The sequence below is a fragment of the Nasonia vitripennis genome (assembly GCF_009193385.2).
Source record: "Nasonia vitripennis strain AsymCx chromosome 1 unlocalized genomic scaffold, Nvit_psr_1.1 chr1_random0012, whole genome shotgun sequence".
Taxonomy (NCBI): domain Eukaryota; kingdom Metazoa; phylum Arthropoda; class Insecta; order Hymenoptera; family Pteromalidae; genus Nasonia; species Nasonia vitripennis.
Genome location: NW_022279600.1, coordinates 620,733 through 639,764, shown reverse-complemented (window position 1 = coordinate 639,764; position 19,032 = coordinate 620,733). Strand labels below are relative to the sequence as shown.

The following is a 19,032-nucleotide window of genomic DNA, read 5'->3' as shown; positions in this document are numbered from 1 at the left end:
GATGTCTTCTATCGGGATATCGAATTCGATACAAGGCTGCAGCTTGTCGATAATTACGTCTAGATTCACCAAGAATCAATAAAATATCAACCCTTTCAGCGGCTGGATAATCAGCCATTGTTAAAAATTTATAACAAGTTCAATAAAAAATTTTTTTTTTACCAAACTGAACAAATTAGATAGCTTTCGATGAGTAATAAATTTTAATAGAAAAAATAAAGGTCAATGAATGAAAAGGAGAAAATGTTTAACAAATGATATTTGATTAGTTTGGCTAATCAATAACTATTCAATAACTAGTAAACTATTGAATACTAAGTGTAAGTAACAATGAGTAGAGGATAAATTCATATGAAAAGAGATCTCTTATTAGAAAAATTGTCTATTTCAACAATGAGTCGCGGGAAAATTCAACATGAAAAATCATATTTACAAAATAAATTATTTATTTCAACAATAAATTCAGGCAAAATTCGATGAGGTAAATTAATAGCCAATTGTGTTCACGTCGTTCCTGAGTAACGCTAAAGATAGGATAAAAATTCGCTTACGAAAACGTCCCAAGAACTGAATAGAATCCAAAAAAATGGTGGTGTCTTTGGGCACCTACATTCAAATCTGTACATAATAAAAGTGAGAGGCAAGGGGATTCACTCTAATCAAGCACCCCAAAGGGAACACAATCCTATTACGTCCACGTCGTTGTTCCTTGGCAACACTAAAGTTAGGATATAAATATGGACTTCACATAACATTTGATATTGCATTTTTGCACTTTTGACCTTACAAAATGGCTTTAAAGTCAGCAAAGCATAATCACATTTTAAGTCAATTATTCTCTTAATGTTTATTACAATAACAAAATGATAATTCTACGAAAAAATTGAAAGGAAAACAATCTTAGGCTGATGCTTCTTATTTGACCTTGAATTGACCTTCTCAAGGTCACTAAGGCAAACTTAAAATGTCATTTCCGACGTAATTTTTTCCGCTACTCCGTATTCCGAGGTCAAAAATAGGGCTTCCCGTTAAAAAAATACAATGACCTTCAAATGACCTTGAAAATCGAGTTCTAGGTCAAAGGTGTTGGTGTCATTAGATGGCCCCTTTTGCTCCCTTCAACTTTTGTCAAGGTCATCTTTCGACATCAGTAAAATAAAACCAGACAAACAGCTGTTTAGCAGATTTTTTGTTATTTGACCTGAATTGACCTCTTCAAGGTCACCAAAGCAAACTTAAAATATCCTTTGCGACGTAATTTTTTCCGCTCTATCCGATTCCAAGGTCTAAAATAGAGGTTCCTATTTAAAAAAATCACAATTACCCTCAAATGACCTTGAAAATCGAGTTCAAGGTCATAGGTGTTTGTGTCATTCGATGGCCCCCTTTACCCCAAGCAACCTGTCATCCGCGAAGCAGAGAGCCTAATGGGTAGCTCATACTCCGAGCAAGATATCTGATCTGCTTGTATACATTGTTCCTGTCTCTGACAAAATTGACCAGTTAATTAAATTTGTCGCCTAGACGGTCAAGTTGTGCGCTCCTGCGTTCCAAGCAGGTGCATCTTTCTTAGTTGCAGTCGATTTATTCTACTGCCATATTAATTGTTCTTAGAGTTCCAGTTGAGGCAAGGTGAAAAACCTTTGTATTCGGCTCGTAAGTTCGTCCCCCCTCACTTTTAAAATCCATGGGGCGAACGTTAACCACCAGGGCCTTTATCTGATCAGAATCAATGGTCGGATTTTATTTTATTACCTTGCCTACTTGGGGAACTGTATTTTTAAATTCACTATCCATTATTGGTTTATTGTTCGGAGTTCCATCCCCTAGCCTGTTTGTCAACGGAGCATATTTTATTTCTACTCTATTTTCTGATAGCCATTTCCTTATCCGTCACCTAGGGGAGGCGCTACATATGAGCTATCGGCACACCCACGTGGTGTGTGTTTGTGTGTGGGTGTGTGTATGCGTGTAAGTGGAAAACTATGGAAATTCATTTATGCATAAAAAATAATGATCCTATAAACCGTAACGTCCTTAGCATTTCTGAATTCTCAATAGAATAACAGCGTGCTTTAGGGGTATGCATGAGCGCTTCCATTAATTCCAAATTTTCATATGTATTTATACATTGATAGTGTACGTATATACACTTTAATTTTTATAAATAAGCATACAAATGTGATCGTCCGTTTGCCTACTTAATTAATTTTAACAAAACGCACAACAAAGAAAATCGCTGGAATTAGTTGTTGATTTTAGGATAGTGGCGAGATATGCAAGTAACGGGATATGGCTATAGGGAAAACATGGAAAAATAACACTTCTTTTCTCTCCATCGGCTTGTATGTTGACCAACAAAAACGATTATAACAATGTGTAGAGTGTGATTTTAATTAAAATAAACTTGGATTTAGTATTAACCCGTAGCGAGTTTAAGTTTGGTATATTGCACTGATTTCTCCGGTCAAGGCCGCAAGCTGGGCGAAAAGAGGCCATAAAACTCAAGACAATTTGTTTTGTTTGAAGTGCGGGGGTGACGAGGAAGGCGTATCGCGTGATCCTGACTGCCGGGCTCATACGTACCCCCAGCGAAGCTGGCTGGAGAGAAGCTACTCTCCAGACTAAAGCGCACGCGAGATTCGACCGATCAGTCGCAACGAAATGTCTTTCTGCACATGTTGAAACGAAATCTAGACCACTCAAAAACTCAAAACAATAAAATATTTCTGGTAAATTCATTAAAATCTTTTAAATATCGTATAATAGTTGAAATAGTCTAATTTATAAGTTACAAGATTATCACGAGAAGGTTTATTAATGTATCAATCTTAGTTAATATAACTTAAAATTTAATAGTCTTCGTAGAGCCCCATATAGCACCCAATCTTTCGGCAATATTGTCTGAAGGTTGCATCGGCAGATTCGACAGATTCGAAAATATTGCAAACAGATTATTGAATATTCTGGATACTGTCCAGCAATATTGTTGTAAAGCGTAATATCCATTTTTGGATTGCGTTTCCAAAAAACAATAATAATATTGCAGCAATATTACTCAAAGATTATTTTACAAAGATTATTATAAAAAAATTACAGTAATATTGCTAGACAGTTTCCAGACTATTCAATAATCTGCCTGCAATATTTTCGAATCTGACGAATCTGCCGATGCAACCTTGAGACAATATTGCCGAAAGATTGGGTGCTATATGGGGCACGACAATATATTTATGAACCGTTCATTATCACTGCTGTTGCTACATTTGAACTTTCTTATATAAATAAATGAAGACCTTCACATGTACGTGTCAAAATAAGTAAGGTGTGTCACCGTTAAAACAGATGGTTTTAGAACTTGTTTATTTCCCTTTCTAACATAATATTGCATGAATTGCGAAAATAATCCTTTTTTTATTGATTGATGTATTTTTTTTTTTATTGTATTATAAGAATCTATCGATTTTTAAATTAGAAAAAATATATTTTAAAAATCCAAAAATTTACTATTTTTTCTCTTTTGGATTTATTTTTTCAGTACAGATGTTCTCTTTAAAATTATTATTTATAGTCTCTCGAATTAGATAGAGACTTGTGGATCAAAACAATTAATGTAAACATAATAACACGCTCTTTAAATTTGAGATGAAAAGGTATACTATGTATACCATAAAACTATTGATGTTTATTGAAAAGAAATAGTGTGATTACAAATGTATTCACTATGGAAAATTGAAGAGTATTAGAAGAGTGTTAGAGCACCGACGCGTTAACAAACGATATTGTTTAAAGGTCGACACTGTGAGGCGAGTCCTCACAGCACTTCGACAATACGAAAAACTGAACTAAACAAATCAGCGAAAGCGGCAGAAGACCGCTCGCGAAACAGGTGGAGAGAGACAGAGTAGGAGCGAGCGAGCGCGCGTTGCCATGGCAACCTCATTAGTGCCGGGCTAGCGAAAACCGTCGAATTTGAAATTAAGATGACAAGCTTCTCGAACCTTCTCGCTCTCTCTCCGCATATCAAACTAATTTTCGAACAATTATATTTCTCAAATTTAACAATTTTTTTTGAAAAATAAAATCTAATTAGACTAGAAACCCTAGCTTAATACATTTCCATATACAAATATAATAAATGATTGGCTGAGCAGAAAGTGTTATCTTAGAAAGCGTTTTAAAAATAGACATATTTAAAACAGACAATATTGCAAAATATGTTTTAAAAAGGCAGTATCTCCAAAAGTGGTCCAAATACGAGCTATTTGAAAACGTTGTTAAAAAAGGCGCTATCGATGAGATGTTTGAATTAGAGACCATAATTATTACAATACATAATTATCATATTGATAGAATAAGAAACATTAGTATATTATAAATGTTGAGAATAGAATCAGATGCCATTTACTGTTTACTGTTGATTCACAATAAACGATCAAATATGATACCTCATAGCCTAAGAACAACTTTATTATAAAGCTAATTAAGTAATGGAATAAGAAACGGATGTTATTCACTTTTGTCTCTTTTTAGGAAAGCGCCTTTTTAAGCTGTACCCTTCGATAGTGCATTGAAAAATCTTTTACACCCTTTTCTGTAGTAGCATCTTATTGAAGCGCGTTCGGAGATTATGCATTTGCAGAACTCATTTCAAGATAGAGCTTTTTCAAAATGTTTTCTAAAAATCACCTTGTTTTGCTTAGCTATCGTAATACTATGATTAATTATAAATAGCTTATGTTATAAACTGCATTTCTTGTTTATAGACTAAAATGTTTGCACAAACAACACGAGAAATTCCGGAGTGGGTGACTATACTTCAGCAATTTAAAGATCTTAAATGTGCTTCATTCCTCTTTGTTGCTTGGTTCATGGGATTTGGCATTGGTCTTATTTTTACATTTTTATTCTGGCATCTTCAAGACTACGGTGGTACACCAACTTTATTTGGTGTTGCTTCAGTTATAAATCATATTTCTGAGATTTTTGCCTACTTCTTTAGTTTCAAACTTATTCGACAGATTGGTCACGTTAAGGTATATAATATTATATTATTTTTCTACTGTATTTTTCAGTTACTTTATAAAACTTTGATTTAAGGTTCTTTGTCTTGGATTAAGTGGAAACGTCATAAGATTTTTATACATTTCATGGTTGAAGAATCCTTGGTGGGTATTACCATTTGAATTCATGCAAGGAATAACCCACGCCGCTGTATGGGCCGCATGCTGTAGTTATATTGCACATAATACACCAACGCATCTTCGATCGAGTGCACAGAGTGTATTGCAAGGTTTACATCATGGTCTAGGTAGAGGTTGTGGAGCTGTCATTGGTGGAATGTTTGTAGCTATGTATGGTAAGTGTACCTATTTTATTAACATGATTTTGTAAGAATAAACTGGCAAAAATAGTTCTTATTAAATTTTTTGTATAGTTTTCAGGGCATACAAATACTATTTCTCATCGCAAATTTCTAAATTTTTGAGTTTTATATATAGTGCAAGTATGAATATCTTTACGTGTATATGTGTGCGTGGGTGTATGGCTGTGTGTATATGTGTATATACGTGTGTGCGTGTGTGCCTCGACATAGAAATAAACAAATTAATTTCTACGCAAGTGACTCTCCAATACTGGATCCTCACTGACACCATAGTTAGAAAATATTCGAGTGGGGCACATTAATTAGCCTAGTCGGCTTCTCCTTTAAAGTGTGACAATTTTTAATATTTAATCCACCAAGATAATTAGGAATTCTTATTGTCGATTTTACCTAGGAAGCAATGTTCTTACATGCCAAGATCGACAAAAAGGTGTATTGACAATAAAGAAAGCGTCGCTGAAAGTACACGCGTTTCCACAGACTTTAATGCTGAAGCTCCTCTGACAATTAGTATTGCCTCTGCAACCAGTGCCAATGTTTTTAAAGATTTTTTTATTAAAAACTATAAGCTTCATCTAAAAACTTGTAGAGAGATATAGTACAAATTAATGAGTATAGAACAGTAATCAATTTCCACTTTATTAACACAGTAATCTCAGAAACAAAAGGCAGTTTGGAAGTAGTAAAACAATTGCTCTGTCTTGCACAAATTGTTTCTTGCGAAAATAATGTGCAGTGATCTATGCAAAGATCTTTTTAAACTTTTCTCTACAAAGAGCTTTTGTAAAAGTATCAATCGTAAGCAGTTCGATCAATTTATTTTTCACACTTTCATGATAAGTATGATAATAAATTTCAATGTGCTTAGAAATGTCTGTAAATCTACTATTATTTGCCACCATTTACATTCATGACGAATATCTTTACTAACTTCCTGATGTATTCTAACTCGCTTACAACTTCAGATAATGATCCATTACCCGTGTACGTCGAAGCGTTTATTACACATTTTTATTTGCGTGATTTCTAATCAATTGCATTTCCAAAGTACCTTATTATATAATAAGATCTGGACTTAATGTCTCAATAATCGCCAGCCCAATCTGCATCTGCATCAATCAATAATATTACTTATAACTTATGTCTGGTTTTGTACTTGAGCTTGTATACAATAAAGTACCTATTAAATTTCTTACTTTGTTTCAGACTGACGATTTTCAGCTTTATCAATCTTTAAATTTGTCTCCGTAAGAGAACAATACAATTTTCTATTTCGTTATTGATACTTAAACGCTTGTGGCTCTATGTATTAAGTTTGACTTAGTTTGATTTCACAAATCATATAATCGCATTCAATAACTATCTCTAAATAACCTTTGATCTCACCTAAATCTTTAATTTTAAATATTTTCATAAGATTGTCATGTGTGGAGAAACGTCACTGGTGTCTAATAACTATAAAAGTACAAGTAGAAAAGTTTAATATGGGTGACAGCCGTGGCGAGACAACAGAGCTTCTGCCTTGCGAGCCGGAGGATCTCGGTTCATGCTCGAGGTCCGTCACTTTTTCATTGCCCTTCCACTTGTAACATTTTCTGGTATCTATGAAGTGGGATCTTACCATGTCGTCTACAAGTGGATTGTCTGTTCGCAGTTACCTGTCTTATCCCCTGGGTAAAATAATAGTATATTATGCAACAAGGGACTAAAGTCGTAGATTATCCCTACGGGTGGGTTTACTGCCCGAGCGAAGCTCGGGCAGTATTCACCCGAGGAAATGATCGACTTTAGTCCCGTTGCATATAAAACTTTATTTATGACTTTACTATGCAGCCACTTTTTTGTCTTGAAAAGTGGGATCTACACATCCATTGGTCATGCAAACTAAATTTTCAAAATTTTTCAAAATTTTCAGTGTTTTAAGTTTAAAACATTTTTAACTTTTCCAAAAATCGAAAGAATTTTGAAATCATCAAAAATGTTATTCCCGCATTTGCATGAATAAAGTAACTTTATTATCTCATTTGCAGTAATAAAGTAACTTTTATTCCCTCATTTGTGAAAATGAAGTACTTTATTCCCACAAATACAAAACAAACTAGCGCGCCACACGCGGCCTTATGGACGTGGTGGCTTGCCGCTTTGCATCGCGAAGCGCAAAACGCTTAATTTTCTTTAATTTTTGAATGGTCAAACCTTTTTCTAAACCCGCTTTATTTTAGAAAATCGGTTCCAAAATTTAAGTAGTTCTTTGTTAGATTATACTTGATGAACCTGTAAAGTTTCAGCGAAAAATACAATTGCATTCGGGAGTTATCGTGGTAATCATTTTTGGGCAAAATATGCCATTTGTAATATTTAAGAAGAAATTTAAATAAAAACACACTTTACTTCAATCAAACAGCTTCAAAATTTAATCAGTTCTTCGTTAGATTATACTTGATAAACCTGTAAGGTTTCAGCAAAATGTACAATTGTATTTGGGAGTTATAGTAAAAAAAATGTTATCAATGCCTTAATAAACAAAAATTTTTTTTAAACGTGCTTAATATTTGCGAATCAGCTCCAAAATTTAATCGCTTCTTTATTAGATCATATTTGATGAGCCTGTAAAAATTCAGCAAAAAATGTAAACGCGTTAGGGAGTTGTAACATTTTTGTGCACACACGCACATACATACATACAGACATACATTTTTCAAAAACCACTTTTCTTGACTCAGGAACCTCAAAAAAATAAAAATCTATTGAAATCATTGAAATTTTTACCATCACAAAGCTTTCTCTTGGGGAAAGCAAAATGGAATTTTTAACGCTTAAGTTTTTCCGACTGAAGCGTATATGCCATCAATCACATTTGTTTGTTAAAAACTTCTATCTATTAACCTGGCTTAAAAGACATCCTTAGATTATTTAGTATAAGTCCATTATACATCTAGAATCTCTTTTCCTTTTCGTTTATCAACTAATATTTATGTGTTATTTCCATATAAACTATTCATCTTTCTATCCATCGTTTTTTTCCAATTTTCACTTTCAACGCTATTCATCGGCTCTTCAAATTTACAACATGTATCTACTCTACAATAATGTACCGATACTCTATGCGAGCTATTCTTTGGATATATTATCGAACTCTTTTTCTCACGTATCGATCAACGTAAAGTTTTTACTTCAAACTATCTCTATCGATATATCACATTTGTTTGTCTTTTTCGGTTACATTTTCATTTTCTTCTGTGTTGCTAAATACATCTCCATCAATTTTATTATTAAAATTAGATTCATCTCCTCTAATCGACTCGAGAGTCGAAGTCAGAGGAGAAATATTTTTTGATGCATTCTCATCGAGTCCTATACATTTAATATCTTTTACGACAACATCGACATGTCTCGCAACTATTATTCTACCGTTTCATAGAACTCTATATCCTATACTTTACTATAATCCAACAAAATTTCCATATCCGCCGTTTAACTCCAATTTTAACATCGTTTTTTTCTGGTCTCTTAACAAAGATTCTACTTCCATATAGTTTTAAATTTTAAATGTTTGGCTTTTTATTTAAAATATTTCATAAATACAACGCAGTACATATACTAGCAAATCAAAATTTTGCATGTACTTAGGCTTCTTTCAATAAATTACGCGCTATATTAAATATGATGCATTAATAGTGCACGTATACAAAAATCCAAGAGCGCAAACACAAACAGCAATAATAAGTTCCCACTAAGATACATCAATACAAAAAAAAACAAAGTATTTCTAATTTATCAAAATTACAAAGTGCATGATATTATAAATGCAAGACCATGCTTTAATTGTGAAAGATTTGGCCACAGCGGTACAAAATGACAGTATATGTTTAAAATGCGCAGGATCTTATCGTACATAAAAATGCGATAAAGCATCCACGTCCATGTATTATTGCCCAAACTGCAGATTAAGCAATAAAAAAACCGCTGCCAATTCTTTGGCACGTAGCCTCCTTCAAGATTATGTATTGCTTTAATATCAGCATTGTTTTTACTTCATGTATAATTGCTTCCTTCCTAAGGAAGCTTTGTAATAGTAATTTTTGAAGTTTGTGTAAAAACATGTGGGAAGTGTGTTTTGATGCATTTTGAGTCGAAAAATGGTGTTTTTGGAAAATGTGCGTACGGATGTATGTTTGTGTGTGTGCGTATATAGACGCCTGTATCTCAGCTTCTATTTAATGGATTTTAATCTATACCTAGGCTCATTTTTGTCTGTTTTTGTTTTACTAATTTGTTGAAAACAAGAATTTCTGTTACGCTTTTGCGTTTTTTTTTTGTGGCGATTTTTCGATCACTTGTGATTTTAGATACATTCCACGAACTACCCTAATCATTAGAACTCAGAGTTTAAAATTTAGTTTCTGAGTTCTCAACCGTATGGCGATTCCCCAGTGTAAATAAAAAATATGCCAATCTGTGCCAAAACTGTGCCAGAGCTGTGCCAAAACTGTGCCAAACTTTGCCAAAACGTGAACATTTTGGACATTTGACACACTTATGGCACAGCTGTGAAACAGTTTGGCATAATCAGTATGACATAATCAGTTTAACTACAATTTTCCACTCAATTTTCGTGCATTATGGCACATTTTCGAATGATATTGGCTCAGTTTTGCTTGATATTGGCACTGTTTGGCATGACATAGGCACAGTTTGACACAGTTAGCATGATTTTCGCATAGTTTAGCACAGTTTGGCACAAATCAACACATTTTGGAGCTCACAACCAGAGTTTTGGTATTATCATCCGGATGGTAACACCTATTTGGGTCTGCATTATGTGAATTTTATAAATTTTAATAATTCTGAAAAACTTTCCTCGTGAAAAAAAAACTGTGCCAAACTATTCCAAAACTGTTCTAAACTGTGCCATTGTGAGCCAATATTGTGTTAATCTGTTCCAATATTGTGCCAATCTGTACTACACTGTGCCGGATAGTGCGATAAAAATTGCACACAATTTTATTAATTTTCAGTATGACAAATTGTTCCAAACTCTGCCAATATTGTGCTAAACTGTGCCGTAAGTGGATATTATCTAATTTCTGTTATCATAATTTTTTCAAATCTCTTGACTATTTAGTTTAAAAAAAAGCAAAAACAGTTTTTCCAAAATCGAAAAATCCGGAATGGAAATAATAACCGTACATTTGGAATACATTTCAATACGTAACTGTTACAATGCTGTACATTCGCGTACGTTCACGTACGTTTTGAGTGGAATTCGGACATTCGGAAAACTGACTAATAAATTTTAAAAATGAAAATGTTACTAAAAAAAATGTAAGAATCGTATTGCGCAGCAAATTGTTTATAGACTAATGGTATATCAGCAATTACTATTACTTTATCAAAAACATTATATTTCAGACAATACAAGAAATCTAAGTAACAATATATGTAATAATAACCGACTAAATAAGTATAAAAAAATTGGAAATTGTAATTTATTAGGACATGGCCCTACTGAAAAAAAGCAAATGACAATTAACTGATTATTAGCTAATAATCTGCTGGTAATCGCGCCAAAACGATAGTTACAAATATGGGTTTATATGAGATAAAATGCTAATGATAATCAACTGATTATCAGGTGATAATCATCAACAAATTTTTAATCTTTAGTATATTTTTTCGAAGTTGTTTTAAATCAATAAAATTTATAAAATTCACATAATGAGGGCCAATACGATTTTTCCATCCAGATGATAACACCAAACACTGGCTGTGAGCTACAAAATTTTTATTTTCTAATAATTTGATTTAAACAAAAATTTGTTTAAATAATATAAGTTTCCTTAACAAAGCAATGCTTACTAAATATGTAAACTAGCTTAAGATATAATTATTACATAAATAAATATTTTTTATAAAATATTCAATATGAATAAAACATCTCCCGCAATTCATTAAAAATTCTCTTGTGTACTTCTATATAAAAAAATCAGAAAATTGAGAAATATTATTTTTCTGTACAATTGTGTATAAACTTGTATAATTGTGTACGTTCGCGTACGTTCACGAATACGTTCGCGTACGTTCACGTACGTTCGCGTACGCTTAGTTACGTTTATGCACATGCGAGTATTTTTTAGAACAGTGAAATTTTACGTATAAAAATTGTTTTATCACTGAAATATATAAAGCTGTACATATTGCAGCAATGTTTCGTACGATTACGTATAATGCTGTATTAAATGTCCGAATTCCACCCAAAACGTACGCGAATGTACGCCAACGTGCACAAGTCTACGATAATGTACCGAAATGTATCACAATCATACGGTGATTCTCTCGCGTTATAATACTGTTGAAAATTTCCATACGGGATGGACATAAAATTACCATAAAATGATCATAAAATAGTCATACAATGGTTAGAATCTTGAAATAAAATGTACCCAAATTGAAAATCAGTAAACATATATGTATGTCCAATTTTATTATAATCGATCGCGTGATTCCAGAATCATCACGGTATACGTACATACACACATACACACAAAAAGCCATCTGCACGGACATTTTCTACCTTATAAAACCATAAATGTTTTCAAAACATTTTGAGCTTTAGATAACCAGTTATAAATATTAACAAAAATAATAATGTTTAGTCATGCAGGGTATACAGGGCGAGAGTTTTTTTAATAAATACAAATTTTTTACATCAGTCTCCTGATGAGGGCGGCATTGTTCGTAGAAACGTTGAGAAGAAAAGAGAAAATGTTTTGAAGTTTTTTCTCTCCTTTCTCACCACACAACCTGGCTTGGGAAGACTGATAGAGACAAATCAATATTCATTTAAAGATATGAATTTTTAAATAAAAAACTCCTTTTTTATCATAAAAATTGAACGGAACAATCAATCTGGAAAATGTTGTGGAAAAAGTAGGCACTTTTATGCTCTTTTAGATACACTATTGTTAGGTATATTATATAAATCATTTCATAAAATAAAAGTAAAAATATTTTTTCAAAAATCGAAAAATGGCTATAATATAGCCATAAAATGATCAGAATCATAAATAAAAAAAAATTTTGTCCTGAATTCAGAATCAGAAAACATATATGCATGTCAAATTTTATTACGATTGGTGGAATCTTGAAAATCATTACATAGTTGGAGACTTTGATATTGATTTGATGGGTTTAGATAATATCAGCTAGGAGCTTTTATATAATTTTTTTTTTTTTTTAGAGTATGAACACCCTATATTCTGTTACAATGTCGCTACCCTAAGCGGGTCTTGGGCGCTGTCGTCCAGATCGGACGGGTGGGTGCCTATCACCACTACACAGCGCGTCCTTAGGTTGCGGATAGAGGAACAGCCCCTGAGAAAAAGGTTAGATGCGAATAAATTGATTAAGCAGCCGCGGACAGCCGATAGGAACAGGCGTGGGTGTGATGAGCCCACACTGTCGAACGCATTCATCTAGAAACGCTACGCAAGCACCACAACAACAAAAACACTTCACATTATCTCTAATCTCTTAATCTATCTCTTTCATCACACATTGCAAAAAGGGGCAAAAATCCTGCTGCCGAGGAGGATGCGGGAGCGATGACAACTGCCCGAAAGGGGATGTGTAGAATGATTCGTCTCCTGGTCTTACGCGGTAACGATGCCAGCGAAGGCGCGCTGCCTTGCAGGGGGGGCGTTAGGATGCGAGAATGAAACCGTAGTGTGTCTGACGACGAATTGACACTGTCCTCGTCAAAGTCGGAAAGCTCTCATACTTAGTTCTAGAGAGGTATGGGGGTTATCACCTCTAGAACGGTGGACTCACCTGCGATCGGAACAGGATCCGAAGCGCGCGGGTTTAACATAACATCATGGCTCAAAAAAATCAAATCCGAACCAAAAGGGACTTAAGGGTCGGAACTTGGAATGTTCGCAGTCTATACAGAGCAGGTGCGTTTAAAGAACTCGTAAAGGAAGCTGATAGGTACAATCTAGATTTGGTAGCAATACAGGAATCGCGGTGGCCAGATGGCGGAGTACTAGCATCGGGTAACTTCACGTACCTGTATGGGGCCGGGAGTGGGGGATCTCTAGGCACCGGATTTCTCGTAAGCAAAAGCATCATACATTCGGTTAAAAGTTTCAAATCCGTCAATGATAGGCTCTCGTACATCATTATCGAAGGGGAATGGTATAGATATGTATTTATTAATGTACACTGTCCTACGGAGGACAAAGAAGAAGAAGCTAAGGATCTCTATTACGAAACTTTAGAGCAGGTAATCGACCAGTTCGCGTCTTATGACACAAGAATAGTATTAGGCGATTTCAATGCTAAAATAGGTAGGGAGGAAATGTTTAGGCCTACTATAGGTAAGGAAAGCCTGCACGAAGCCAGCAATGATAACGGTATTAGGGTCATAAATTTCGCGGCGGCAAAAGATCTTATAATCAAAACTACGTGTTTTAAGCACAAGAACATACACAAGGCAACGTGGACATCGCCGGACGGGGCCACACAGAACCAAATTGATCATTTCCTCATTGAAAAAAGACGTCATACTAATGTTCTTGACGTAAGGGCTTACAGAGGGGCAGATAGCGACTCGGACCACTTCCTAGTAGTAGCCAAATTAAGAGCTAGACTAGTAGCGAATCAAAATAGTAAGCGAGCAAACAAGGTAGAAAGCTTCGATATTGAGAAACTACGAGATAGAACAGAGCGAATTAGGTACCAGATAGAAATTAATAACAGGTTTCAGGCACTTGAAGAAGCAAACACATCGCCGGAGGGGAATGACGAACCGAATAGCTTATGGGGGGACATCGAAAAAACGGTAAAAGAGGCAGCGAACAAAGTACTGGGTAAAAAGAAAAAGCCAAAGAGCAAACCATGGTTTGACGAAGAGTGCGAACTCCGGTTTGAAAAGCGCAAAAAGGCTAAATTAGATAGCTTACAAAATAGAAGCGATAGGACCGTAGAAGAGTATTCTAACGTAAGGAAGCAGACGAGCCCGATCTACAGAAATAAGAAGCATGAGTATCAAAAGAATCTTACTAGGAGAATAGAAACTAACAGTAAGGGAAATAACCCCCGCGAAATGTACAGAGGGATTAACGCCATCAGAAAGGGTTTTAGGAGTAGAGCGCAATTGATGAAGGACGAAAACGGGGACCTCGTAACAAATGACAACGAATTACTGACGCTGTGGAAAAAATGTTTCGATAAATTATTAAACGTGCACGAAAATAGCGAAGAATTAGGGGACGAAATTCACACTGCTGAACCCCACGTGGAGGAACCGAGCTACCAAGAAGTAGAGGCCGCGATTAAAAAACTAAAAAACAATAAAGCCGCGGGAAATGACTATACCAGCTGAGTTACTCAAATATGGGGGCGTCGAGCTCACTTTCAAAATCTATAAACTAGCATGTGCCATATGGAAAAATGAAACAATACCCGAAAATTGGAAGGAATCTATCATTATACCGATTTTTGAAAAGGGGGATAAGACAGACTGCAATAACTATAGGGGTATTTCACTTTTAGCAACGTGCTACAAAGTTCTGTCAAACGTAATACAAGCTAGACTCACTCCATTCGCGGAAGATATAGTAGGAGATTATCAGTGCGGATTTCGGCGCAACAGATCGACGAGCGATCAAATGTTTACCATAAGACAGTTGTTAGAGAAAAAGTGGGAATTTTGCGAAACCATACACCAACTATTTATAGATTTTAAAAAAGCGTACGACTCTATTAAGCGAAGCAAAATTTATCAAATTCTAGTACTTCTCGGTGTACCGAAAAAACTCGTGAGATTAATTCAAATATGTCTGAACGGAAGCACGGGAAAGGTCCGAGTAGGCGGTAATGTATCAGAACCCTTCATGATACGCGATGGTTTAAAACAAGGGGATGGGCTCTCTACGGTGCTGTTCAACTTAACGTTAGAGTATGCCGTTAGAAAAATGCAGGTTAGCCAGCTGGGCGCAACGCTTAATGGAACAACGCAGATACTAGGCTACGCAGATGATTTGGATATACTGGGGGATTGTAGGGAAACGGTAGCAAGAAACGCGGAAATCCTCATAAAAGCGGTGGAGTATACAGGGTTAGAAGTAAGTGAATCAAAAACAAAGTACATGATTGTGGATAAGCTAGGCATCTGCAGAGGGGAGGAAGATCTCAGAGTTGGGAATTTTACTTTTGAAAAGGTTAGCGAATTCAGGTATCTGGGTACGACCATAAATGATAGAAACGAGATTAATGTCGAAATAAATAAGAGACTCCATTCGGGTAATGCTTGCTTCTACGCAGTGAGTAATTTACTTAAGTCGAGGCTGTTGTCTAAAAACGTTAAAATAAGAATATACAGGACAATAATACTGCCGGTGGTTCTGTACGGGTGCGAAACGTGGGCTCTCACTAAGCAGGCGGACAACCGTTTTAGGGTATTTGAAAATAAAGTCTTGCGAAAAATATACGGGCCGCAGAAAGATGAGGAAACCGGGGAATGGAGGAGACTACACAATGATGAGTTACACAATCTGTACGCGTCACCAAATATTAACAGAATAATAAAATCGCGCAGATTGGGATGGGCAGGGCACGTAGCGAGAATGGGAGACGACCGAACGGCAGCGCGTGTCATGAAGGGCAGGCCGATGGTAACGCGACCTCTAGGTATACCTAGACGTAGATGGGAGGACAACGTAAAAGCGGATCTAGTAGAAATAGGACGGGTGGGTGTCGATCGGAGAGGTTTATCTTGGGTGGGGTTGACACAAGATAGGGCAGCGTGGAAGGCTTGCGTAGATGAGGCGATGAACTCTCGAGTTCCAAATGCCATGTAAAAAAAAAATGAACACCCTATATTATAGCCCCTATTTTACACCCTGCTTCTAAGCAGTAACAAAACCGTCTGATAGACACTCTAGTGGTACTTGCATTGACAATATTTTTGCAAAAAGTAAAAATATTAAACAAAAATTACATAAATTACACTATGCAATCACATATCATTTTCCTCTAATGACAAGTCTAGATAAAATAACCTTAAAGCAATATCATAATATAAATGAAACATACATTAACTACAACAAACTAATCATAGTAGTGAATAAAATCAACTAAACTGCAATATTGTCCGTGCAAAATAAAAAACCGCTATCAATTACATTTACATAATCAATTATAATTATCTCTCTCCAACACCTGTTATATTCTTGTCGCACTTAGTAGCACTGTTACTGCCGCACTCTGCCTTCGGGACTGCTTTTCTTGTAAATAGTTGCATGCACCTTATTGCAACCTTATTATCTACATAATATTAATTTGCTTAAATTTCTATCCAAAACTTCATTTCCAGATAAATTTATTCAAATTCCTCCAATTCTAATTGAAATTTTTTTAACTGTCACATGAGTTCTAACATCTAAGAATATTCCTATCGTTTTATTTTTTTTCTTTAGTGCACCAATATTGCAATATTTTAACGTAAAGGATGGAGGTATTGCGAGCTTGAACGTGATATATAAATCACTGGAAGAGGCAGGAGCAATCGGCGAATAATGTAGTGATTATCTCTGAACTGACCTACACCCAGGAAACATCGCTGAATCTCCTGGCTTTCTCCGTTCTGGCTGCACTGGATTTCACGGTCGTAACAAGGGATGTAGCATCCGTTAGGACCTTGAGGAGACTCGACGCAACTATCATCAACGCGCAAGGTGACAGCGGACTTCCACCCTTAGCTGTCGCTCTCTTTTCCATTGCACTAGCTTGCTCGATCGTCGTGGCCAAGGCGAGGAAACGCAAACTTCACACAAATGAACTGGATGTTGCCCTACTAAAGGAAGCAAGAGCTTTCAGCTCAGACCACCAAGGACTCATTAACATCAATGAGTTGCTTCCTCCAGACATCCACAAGCTGAGCATCAAGGCAAGGCTGGAGGTAAAGAAGAGAAGCAGATGCCACTGTTGCGAGGGACGGGAGAATATTCATCCGCTCTGGTGAGGACGACGAACGAGCCACTATCATATTTATTGATGCTGAGCTGGATGCTTTTTAGCTTGGACGCTGCCAACACCCAACATAAGCAACAGAAACTAAGACACACACCAATCATCCCACCGAAACCACCATCTAAATCACGTCTACATTCGTTTCTAAGTTTACTCTGTCTGAAGGTCTGAGAATGTGTCATTTCAATGCGAACTCTCTTACGGGTCACATTTAGATGATCGGGCTCTTCTTGTTCACTCGTTTCCCCTTTCACGCAATAGCTGTAACTAAATAGACTTGGCTCAATGACAAGATAACATCTATCCCTTCACTGGATGGTTACATATTATACAGACGTGACAAAAACAGAAACAGTGGAGGTGTGGTCCTCTACATCCATCATTCCTTGACAGCCAGCGTTATCTTGTCATCTGACAGCGAATAATCGGGCAAGCCAGGTAAGCCGGAGTATCTGCTTTGTGAGATTACAGTTAAAGAAGTATCACCCATCTTCGTGAAAGTTGTCTATCGCCTATTGCATGCATCCATTATCCAAGTTTCTTACTTTATTGAACAACTAACAACTCATATGCACAATTATTCCACGAAGGTCATCATGGGTGATTTCAACTTTGACCAAGTATCCTCACCTGAAGACGCCAATTTCATCAGGGCCTTTATTGATGAAAACTCTTTTACTTCTGTGCCGTATGATGCAACCCATCACAGGCAAGACTCCGACACCTGGTTTGACCTATACTTAAGGTAGTTCTTACCCAAAATACTAGTTATCAAAAAAATGTTACCATTTTTTCAGCTTTCATACAATCATTTGGATTTTAATTTTAATTTATTTTTTTTTATTTAATTTAGTTATTGTTCTATACTTAAGGTACATTGTCAATTTTTTTCTAAAATTTCTCCTAATTCATTCATCGATATACCATTTATATAAGAGAATGAAATAAAGTATCATGTTAATTTTTTAATTATTATTCGATTTCAATAAACCAAAGCTAGTTTACTTTATTAAATAAATATCTACAACTTCACCATCTTGAATTAGCTAAAAAATTAATATTCATCAAGAAAAATGCAATTGTTTGGAAAATTTTATTTGATTTTTATGAACAATTGAGTTTTTTTCTTTAAATATTATAGGTAACATATTTTTGACAACTCTAGTATTTTAAGTAAGAACTACTTTAATTGATGAGCAGAATCGTCTGCTGTCACACTGGAAGACAGACACTCCTTTCATCAACGGACATGACCGTACGACGGTCACTCTCGACGTACAGATCCCACGCCATGTACCTGCTACATACTCTTACAGAAACTGCGAAGGAAAGGAAGGGAGAGAATGAGAAGCTAAAGGACTTCCTTAGTGCATAAGACTGGTCATCTCTCGCCACGTCATCACTTGACAAATGCATCGCCATTCTTAACGCTAACTTAACAAACGCCATAAATCATCTCACCCCATTAAAGATTGTGACACCAGAACGCAAACATCACCCGTGGTTCACCACGGCTCTTCGTAACCTTTTGATCAAACGGAACAGACTTTACAGACGATTTCGCAGGAGTCAACTACCTTGGAATCTACACTATTATAGAATTACACGAGACT

General features: G+C 35.7%; 1 protein-coding gene across 8 annotated transcripts in view; it reads left to right on the top strand.

Moving 5' to 3' along the window:
- LOC100117424 (major facilitator superfamily domain-containing protein 6) overlaps positions 1 to 19,032 on the top strand; it is a 380,954-nt gene that overhangs the window by 189,533 nt on the left and 172,389 nt on the right. For all 8 annotated transcript variants that reach the window (XR_004226442.2, XM_031921504.2, XM_031921503.2 and 5 more), the window contains 2 exons: positions 4,767 to 5,036; positions 5,101 to 5,359. Coding sequence is in view for 7 of the 8 variants with exons in the window: in XM_031921504.2 (XP_031777364.1) it covers positions 4,767 to 5,036; positions 5,101 to 5,359 (529 nt within the window). In the remaining variant the exon portion in view is untranslated. The remainder of the gene's footprint in view (positions 1 to 4,766; positions 5,037 to 5,100; positions 5,360 to 19,032) is intronic.